The sequence below is a fragment of the Cottoperca gobio genome, chromosome 14 (genome assembly GCF_900634415.1).
Source record: "Cottoperca gobio chromosome 14, fCotGob3.1, whole genome shotgun sequence".
NCBI lineage: Eukaryota > Metazoa > Chordata > Actinopteri > Perciformes > Bovichtidae > Cottoperca > Cottoperca gobio.
Window position 1 is genome coordinate 25,590,126 of NC_041368.1, and position 9,505 is coordinate 25,599,630.

At 45.0% G+C, this 9,505-nt stretch overlaps 1 protein-coding gene across 1 annotated transcript; it reads right to left on the bottom strand.

Moving 5' to 3' along the window:
• Nucleotides 1-1,788: 1,788 nt before the first annotated feature.
• sra1 (steroid receptor RNA activator 1) lies at nt 1,789-6,899 on the bottom strand. The gene is made up of 6 exons (XM_029447289.1): nt 6,679-6,899; nt 5,611-5,724; nt 4,874-4,954; nt 4,637-4,797; nt 3,208-3,316; nt 1,789-3,112 (listed from the first exon to the last, which is right to left on the bottom strand). Exons 1-6 carry the CDS (start codon nt 6,701-6,703, stop codon nt 2,541-2,543), a joined length of 1,062 nt encoding a protein of 353 aa, XP_029303149.1. The 5' UTR covers nt 6,704-6,899; the 3' UTR covers nt 1,789-2,540.
• Between the last annotated feature and the right edge of the window lie 2,606 nt (nt 6,900-9,505).

The window sequence follows — 9,505 nt, forward strand, 5'->3', positions numbered from 1 at the left end:
GGTTCACTCGCTAAGGGTCGGTTCACACGCTAAGGGACGGTTCACTCGCTAAGGGTCGGTTCACATGCTAAGGGCCGGTTCACACGCTAAGGACCGGTTCACACGCTAAGGGCCGGTTGACACGCTAAGGGTCGGTTCACACGCTAAGGGCAGGTTCACTCGCTAAGGGTCGGTTCACACGCTAAGGGTCGGTTCACACGCTAAGGGCCGGTTGACACACTAGGAGTCGGTTTACATGCTAAAGGTCAGCTCACACGCTAAGGGTCAGTTCACACGCTAAGGGCCGGTTCACACGGTAAGGGTCGGTTCACACGCTAAGGGTCGGTTCACACGCTAAGGGCCGGGTCACACGCTAAGGGCTTCACACACTAAAGGCTGGTTCACACACTAAGGGCCAGTTCACACACTAAGGGCTTTACACGGTAAGGGTCGGTTCACACGCTAAGGGTCGGCTCACACGCTAAGGGTCGGTTCACACACTAAGGGCTTTACACAGTAAGAGTTGGTTCACACGCTAAGGGTCGGCTCACACGCTAAGGGTCGGTTCACACGCTAAGGGTCGGATTGCACGCTAAGGGTCAGTTCACACACTAAGGGAAGGTTCACACAAACACGCATAAAGGTTGCTAGTTCACCAGTAACCGAAAACAAGTAAAATAAAATGTATTTTAACCAATTAAATGACACATAATGAAATGTTCATACCAACCCAAACAAACCACACGGTTAACAACTGCAGGGTTTCAGTACCCTCGACAGGGCCGCAAGATTATGCAATACTGTAGTACAGACCCAGTTAATGCTGTACTGTAGTGGTGCATTGCATGACAGGATTTTGGGGCTCTGAGGCCCGGAAAGTCTGGGGCCCTGGAGGTAATGATGGTCATTAAGCTAATTTGCAAATTTTCAAAACACCGTGATTCTAGCTTCAGAATTGTTTTCATGGTTTCATTTGATAGTAATTTTAGTATCTTTGTGTTTTTTATTATTTAATTGATGGGTAGTGATGGCCTAGTGGTCTCATGGTACAGCTTCCAAATTCAACACCAGATGGTTGTGAATTCAACACCAGAGCTGCACCATTGAGCCCCTGAGCACCTTCACCCTGAGTTGCTCCAGGAGACTGTCCCTGTAGTGAGTTCACTGTGAGTCTGGATAAGAGTGTCTGCTGAATGACCTGTAATGTAGAAATGATTATTTCTAATAATTGTTAGTTGTTTTATTATTCTGAGTTGCGTTTTTCTTTCAAACCTGTGGACGACCTCTCTCTTCTATTTTTAGGTTTATTGTCTCCGTGTGGACGAGCCTCTTGGTTTCTCTCTTCGTCTGTCTGTCACTCATCTCTCTGCCTCTCCAGAGAGGAGGAAGCTGGTTGGTCAGCAGAGTGCAGACAAAGCTCAGTTACTGATAATAAAGTCAAACATTAAAACAAAGTCTGACAGGAAACAGTTTAACGTGCAACCAGCGCACCCTAAAGGCTGCAGAGCTCATCACACAACATGAACACACAACAGAGCTTTCAGTCCTCTCGAGTGTTTGTTAGTGCGCTAAAGCTGCTTCCTGTTACACCTGACTGAGGGGCTGGGAGCAACATGCTGATGTAATCCGGTGGTTTCTGAGAACAACACTAACAACATGATGACATCCACTCTTTAAATCTGAGATGTGACAGTTTCACCTGATCATGTTTGTTCATCCGTCCAACACCATCGGGAGAGTAAATGTGATTTAACTGCACGAAAGGTTTGATGGAGACACACAAAACAACAACAAAGAGACACACACATCTCTGCTGCCCCCTTATTTAAAGTTAAGCACATGAGACAGTATTATAATATTATGAATACATATGAATGATGCAGGTTTTATTAATATATTTGAATATTTCTACTGCCATAAAAAACCCATGAACCTTATAAAATGTAATCTGGATAAAGAGTGACGACAGCTTCTCTATATGAAAAGTCACACATACACACCTAAAAGATTTATTCCCACACAAGTCATTATGAGCAGAGAGAAACGAGTTCATGAACCTCACAGGGTTTAGAGTTTAGAGTTTAGGGTTTGGGCTCCACAAAGCGTAGTTTGTCAGAAGTTGGCGGTAGAGGCTTCGCTTCATGTTGTAATCCTCCACATCTAACAGCTGATCAGTCATGTGACCTAAATGTTCACTAGTCAGGAGTTTTCTTTTAGTGTCAACTCTCTTTGCACAAAAGGAACTCAAAACGTTTTTGCGCAGTTGAGGAACTTTTATCGAATTTTGCTGTTTTCATTCAGCTTTTCTAATGAGATACTTCAAAATGCGTAAAAATAAGTTGATGGGAACATGGCTACAGTCTAGACCAGGGCTGAAGGATGAATCCATCAAGTGTCTTTGAGCAAACCACTGACCCCCCACCCTCCTGCGGTTCTGGCCTTTGACCCTCTGCTGAGGTGTGAATATGAATGTCAGGATTATCACCACCAGATCCTGGTCTTGGTTAAAAGAGTCAAAGTTTGCTAGCAGAGTAAAAAGAAAGCGACCGAGTCCTGCAGGATTAACAGTCCTGGACTGATCCTGCTCCTGCAGGGTCCTGGACTGATCCTGCTCCTGCAGGGTCCTGGACTGATCCTGCTCCTGCTGGGTCCTGGACTGATCCTGCTCCTGCTGGGTCCTGGACTGATCCTGCTCCTGTTGGGTCCTGGACTGATCCTGCTCCTGCAGGTGCAGGATCAGATAGTTGTTCAGGGTCCTGGACTGCTCCTGTTGGGTCCTGGACTGCTCCTGCTCCTGCTGGGTCCTGGACTGATCCTGCTCCTGCTGGGTCCTGGACTGATCCTGCTCCTGCTGGGTCCTGGACTGATCCTGCTCCTGCAGGTGCAGGATCAGATAGTTGTTCAGGGTCCTGGACTGATCCTGCTCCTGTTGGGTCCTGGACTGATCCTGCAGGATTCTGCAGTGGTTTTACTGGAGGTTTCTGAAGAGGTTTTAAGAGTTCTGGATTCAGTTTTCGGGTCTCGGCGATGAGGCGTTTGACACCAACTATCCATTGGCTGACTTCAGTCACATGATCGACCATCAGAGAACGATGGATCTCATCAGCTGAGTCCCAATGACCCGACTGTAACTCTGAGAGGCAGACAGGAGGACAGACAGGTGTATAATGAGACAGTTGTTCAGGAAGAAAGACAGACAGGTGTACTGTATGTAGTAAGACACGTTACCCAGAGTCAGGGTGTCCATGCGTCTCCTCACAGATAGGCTGAGTCGACCTGCCCTCCAGCTGTCCTCCAGAAGGCGGAGCCTCTTCGCCATATCACTACACACCTGATCCTGCACACAGACGTTAGAGGACACACAGTACATATTTGTATTTAAAGGGATAGTTCAGATATTAAGAAGGACTGAGCAGCTCTATTACGGATCCACTCTGCTCACCCCACACGGGGAAGGGCCTAGAAAATGTGCCATAAAAATAGCATGCCTCATTGAAACCCGACTACCGATTAGGGATGTCATGAGAAACGAAACTTCGGCACCAAAAGTTGGAAAACTTGACGGTACTCGGAACGCACATTGTCTCGCTGATAAAGCTTCTGTGTGAACAACAAATCCGTGTTGAAATCTGCAGGAGAGCTAGCTAACATTAGCTGTTAGCAAAGGTTTCATAGAGTAGCATTATGATGCGTTCAGGCACTACTCAGTAAAAATGAGTACTGGTTGAAGATCAATTATAACATTATCATGATGTGTTCAATGTAATCTTATAAAATGTAGTTTTTGGTGAGAAGTTGTTTGAAGATGTTTTCAATATAAAACAGATGTTAGATGAACTCTGAGCTGTTGAACTTCCTGACGTCTGAAGTGATGAAGGAAGTTGAGTTCATGGACTTATTGTTGGTTTTTATCGTGGTATTGAGACTTGTGGAATTTGATTGGTATTGACTACTAAACTTCTGGTATCAGGAGACCCCTAGTTTGGAGATTGGAATACGTAAACCCTCATGAGCCTCTAGTGATCAACCTGAATGCAGAACTGAAATCATTGCGAGGGAGCTGAGAAGATTTAAGATCGAGCTTGCTGCCCTATCAGTGGAGTGACAGCTGAAGGAGGAGAAAGGTGGATATACTTTCTTCTGGAAGGGCAATGCGGTGGCCTGGTGCCTCTGCCCCGACTTTGGGGGACAACATACTTCCGAACATCCCAAAAGAAGACAGGATCCTCTTAATCTGGGATTTCAATGCCAGAGATCACTTGGTCTGGAAAGGCCGATGGGTAGAGAGGGTGGAGGTCCAGAAAAATAAGGTCAAAGCATAACGCAGGTATTCCCAATCCAAACGCTGGCATCCTGATCTACTCTGTAACACAATCTAATAATAATAATAATAATAATAATAATAATAATAATAATAATAATAATAAGACAACAATCTGACTGTTGCACAAGAGAAGAAAACCAAAAGCCTGAGTGACATCGACATGGCACAATAACCAGAAGAACACGAGCGACTCGGTCTCTGGGGGCCCTGAAGACCACAACCCTTGAGCACAGCTTCACAGAAGGAGGCACATTGTAAATCATGAGTTTTAAACCAGGTATTCTGATACAGATTAACAAAATAAAAGTCTTGCGTCTGCAGCATTTGACTCACTTTTACAGTCTGTCTACAGGCGGCGAGCGCTCGGTTCAACGCCCACATCACGCCGTCTACTTCAGGCTTGCTCTCTGATTGTCTGCTGTCTGCCTCTCTCTGACTTCTGATTGGTCCCAGAGGAGGAGGGGGCATGGCCACACAGCCAGGAGGCGGACGAGCTGCGAGGAAGAGCGGAGGAGTTAGCTGTCAATCAGACTTGTTACTATGACAACACCTTCCTCTTCTTCTGCTTACCTGGGTGTAGAGGGGGTGGGGCCACACCACTTGGAGGTGGAGCCCGAGGACTGGTGGAGGGCGGGGGTGGGGATACTGTGCCTGAGGACCAATCAGAGACGAGGAGTTTCAGAATGATACGTTTTGTTGACATTAATCTTTGATTTGTGTCACTTTTCTGTTTTAGCGGAACCAAAATTACTTTATTTAGCGTCGCCAGCTTTAGAGCACAACATTCACCTCCCGCTTACTTCCTTTCTGTTTATTAACATTCGCTTCTGGTGGTGAAAACTATTAGCTTCGCAATCAGGTGAATATCGCTTCAGCAGGCATCACATGTGACCTTAATGATGTTAATTAAGTTAGTTAACATTAACATGTTAATGTTTTCATTTCCAAAGAAACTGTTTTTAAGTTTTAAGATGTTTTCAGGCGAGAAAGAAACCATTTAGATTCTCGATATGTGATCAGCTCAGCGTTCCTGCGGCTAGTCAAGTTACATTTAAGATCGGTTTGACTTTAATGCAAAAAAAAAAACATGTTTCCAAATATTTCTGAGATTTTACAAAACACCGTCAGAAATGTTTTAATTATAAAATCCTACTTCGCATATCTTAGCATTTTTAAGACTTTTGAAAGATTAATTTAAGACATTATAATGGATTAAATTCAGGCCTTATTTTTAGATGAATGAATTCCATGAAAAGAAATGCAGAAGGAAGGAAGACGTGCGGGGAACACAAACTGAGACTTTTTACCTAAAGCTGCAGGTGGAGCGGCTCTCTTGTTCAGGAGGTTCCTCTGAGGTCCGCGGGCCATCTGCAGGCTGTAAGAGAACTGAGGGGGGTCGTTCCAGCCCCGCTCCTGGTTACCTAGGCAACACACAGAGACACAGGTTCATGTTTAAAGGGACAGTTCAACAATGTCCACCAGATCATCATTTCTGAAGCTGCAACCAGAAAATAGTGAGTCAAAACAACTAATAATTTAATAATGACATTTAATCTGGTGCAATATTTACATTTAATCTAGAACAATATTTACATTAATTTAGTGCAATAATTACACTTTTGCAAGCGCAATAATAAGAATTAAAAGGTTAATAATCGTTGAGTAAATCTGGATAGAGAAAACAAACAGGACACCTTCTAACAAACCCATTTACACCTGAATTATCACGGTGTGGTGAATTATTTGTATGCCGATTCAAAAACAATTCACTCGTTAAATCCTTGTTTGTGTTTACAAAGAGTCATTCTTGCCTTGAGGTTTAACATAGGTTAGTAACATTAACCTTTTTGTCAACACATTACTCTCTTTCCTAGGATCAAACCTGTGGGGCTGGCAGCTAGCTTCGCAGTGAAGCAGAGCTAACATCACCTGTCAATATCTAGGTGACACAAAGGGGTAACGCACGTCATTTAAATGTGAAGGGAGTCCAACCAGACTTCTTTGGGCTTGTGGCTGTTTTCAGAGAACAGGACAGCTTCTAACAAAGCTATTGTTGTCTGAAGAATCACTGGTTAGAGAATTATTTGTATGCCGAACTAAAAGCAGCAAACAGTTTATTCGTAAAATGATTGTTTGTGTTTACAAAGTGAGAAAGAATTGCCTTGAGACTTAATGTAAAGGGAATATTAATTTGTCAGATTCTTTAATGCAGTTCGTTGAACTGTCCTGTCAAGTACTCTCCATAATTTGAGTCCAGGTATCGCAGCAGCAGAAGTGTCGTGGTAACCGTTAGCCTTACAGGACAGACAATAATTAAAGACATTATCACCATTATTAACGTTATTTATTCCGACAGGAGTGAGGCCAACTCTCACCTGGTTTGATGTACATGTCCTCCATGTTGGACTCCACGGTGTCGAACTGCTTCTTCCCGGTGACGACGCTAAGCTAACGGCTAAGCTAACCAGAGAAGTTAAACCACATTAAAGGTTTTTAAAGTAGCTTTGAGATGAAACTAATATGTTATTATAAAAACTCCATCTGTTAACGTTATCGCGTTATCTTTAGTTGTAATGAGATATATCCGTGTCAAAAACACGGCACTAAACAAAGAAACTTCCGCTCAGATTTTCAAAATAAGACTCGTTGAACTCAAAGCATAACACTTGTTTTTGTTATATTTTTTATTTATGTGTAATATCATATGGAACATATTTATGTGATTTATATTAGTCTTTTTTGTCATTTCAGTGCCCTTATTTTTTATTTGTGCAGCACTTTGTAACTCTGTTTTTGAAAAGTGTTAAATAAATAAAGTTATTATTATTATTATTATTGATATTATTATTATCTCTGTGGGTATTATGCTTCCATATTTCTGTACATGCAGGTAATTAATATAAACTGGATGCAGTTATTTTGTGTTGAATGGTATTCTCCAGTCACAGTAAAGTTTAGGCTTTTACTTTGTTGGAGCACTGGTATGACTTCCTTTGATGTTCTTGAGCTTCATGCCCTCCTTGCCGAAAAAAACCATTTCCGGGACACGTGGCCACTATTGTAATACCTGCTATGACGTCATCGTCAGGTAATTTCAGGTTATTGTTAATTAAAGAAATACAACTTTCTGATGATAAACAGGAACCTAATTTAAATAGTCTCATGTAGATCCAAAATGTTATGTTATATATTTCCTATAAAACATGTAAATATATATATATATATATATATATATATATATATATATATATATATATATATATATATATATATACATACATATACACATACACACACATATATATGTATATGTATGGACCACGGTGGTCAGGGAAGCCGTCCGACTGAAGAAGGAGTCCTTCCGGGTTATGTTATCCGGGAGGACTCCGGAAACAGTTGCAGGGTACCGAAGGACTAGAAGGGCGGCAGCCTCTGCCGTGTCAGAGGCAAAGCGGGTGTGGGAGAAGTTCGGAGAAGCCATGGAGAAGGACTTTCGGTCGGCACCAAGGTGCTTCTGGAAAACCATCCGGCACCTCAGGAGGGGGAAGCGGGGAACCATCCAAGCTGTGTACAGCAAGGGTGGGGCCCTGCTGACTTTGACTGAGAAGGTTATCGGGCGTTGGACGGAGCACTTTGAGGAACTCCTGAATCCGACTAACACGTCCTCTATGGTAGCGGCAGAGCTGGAAGCTGATGGGGGATCATCGTCAATTTCCCTGACGGACGTCACTGAGGTAGTCAAACAACTCCACAGTGGCAAAGCTGCAGGGGTTGATGAGATCCGACCAGAAATGCTGAAGGCTTTGGGTGTTGAGGGGCTGTCTTGGTTGACACGCCTCGTCAACATTGCATGGAAGTCTGGGACAGTGCATAGGGGGTGATAGACCGGGGTGGTGGTTCCCCTATTTAAAAAGGGGGACCAGAGAGTGTGTGCCAGCTACAGGGGTATCACACTTCTCAGCCTCCCTGGTAAAGTCTACTCCAAGGTACTGGAAGGAATGGTTGGGCCGGTAGTCGAACCTCTGATTGAAGAGGAACAATGCGGATTTCGTCCTGGTCGTGGAACAACGGACCAACTCTTCACTCTCGCAAGGATCCTGGAGGGGGCCTGGGAGTACGCCCATCCGGTCTACATGTGTTTTGTGGATCTGGAGAAGGCGTATGACCGGGTGCCCCGGGTGATACTGTGGGAGGTGCTGTGGGAGTATGGGATGAGGGGGTCACTTCTGAGGGCCATCCAATCCCTGTATGCCCGAAGCAAGGTTCGCAGCCAAGTGTGAAGCGGTTGGGATGAGGATCAGCACCTCAAAATCTGAGGTGAGTTGTGTCCGGATACTCGACAATAAGTCGGACTTGTTCTCAGTGAATGTTGGCCTCCGCCAGGGCTGCGCTTTATCCCCAATCCTGTTCATGATTTTCATGGACAGCCGATCGAGGCGTAGTCGTGAAGGAGAGGGGTTTTAGTTCGGTGGCCCGAGGATCTCATCGCTGCTCTTTGCAGATGATGTGGTCCTGATGGCATCATTGGTCTGTGACCTTCAACAGTCACTGGATCGGTTCGCAGCCGAGTGTGAAGCGGTTTGGATGAGGATCAGCACCTCAAAATCTGAGGACATGGCTCTCAGCAGGAAACCGGTGGATTGCCTACTCCGGGTAGGGAATGAGCCCTTACCCCAAGTGAAGGAGTTCAAGTACCTCGGGGTCTTATTCGCGAGTGAGGGGACGATGGAGCGAGAGATTGGCCGGAGAATCGGCGCAGCAGGGGTGGTACTGCAGTCGCTTTACCGCATCGTTGTGATGAAAAGAGAGGTGAGCCAGAAGGCAAAGCTCTCAATCTACCAGTCGATCTTCGTTCCTACCCTAACCTATGGTCATGAAGGCTGGGTCATGACCGAAAGAACGAGATTGCGGGTACAAGCGGCCAAAATGGGTTTTCTCAGACGGGTGGCTGGCGTCTCCCTTAGAGATAGGGTGAGAAGCTCAGACATCCGTGAGAGACTCTGAGAAAGGAGCCAGTTGAGGTTGTTCGGGCATCATCTAGTAAGGATGCCACCTGGGTGCCTCCCTAGGAAGGTGTTCCAGGCACGTCCAGCTGGGAGGAGACCCCGGGGAAGACTCGGTGGAGAGAATATATCTCCTCACTGGCATGGGAACGCCTCGGGATCCCCCAGTCGGAGCTGGCGGATGTGGCCCGGAGAAGGG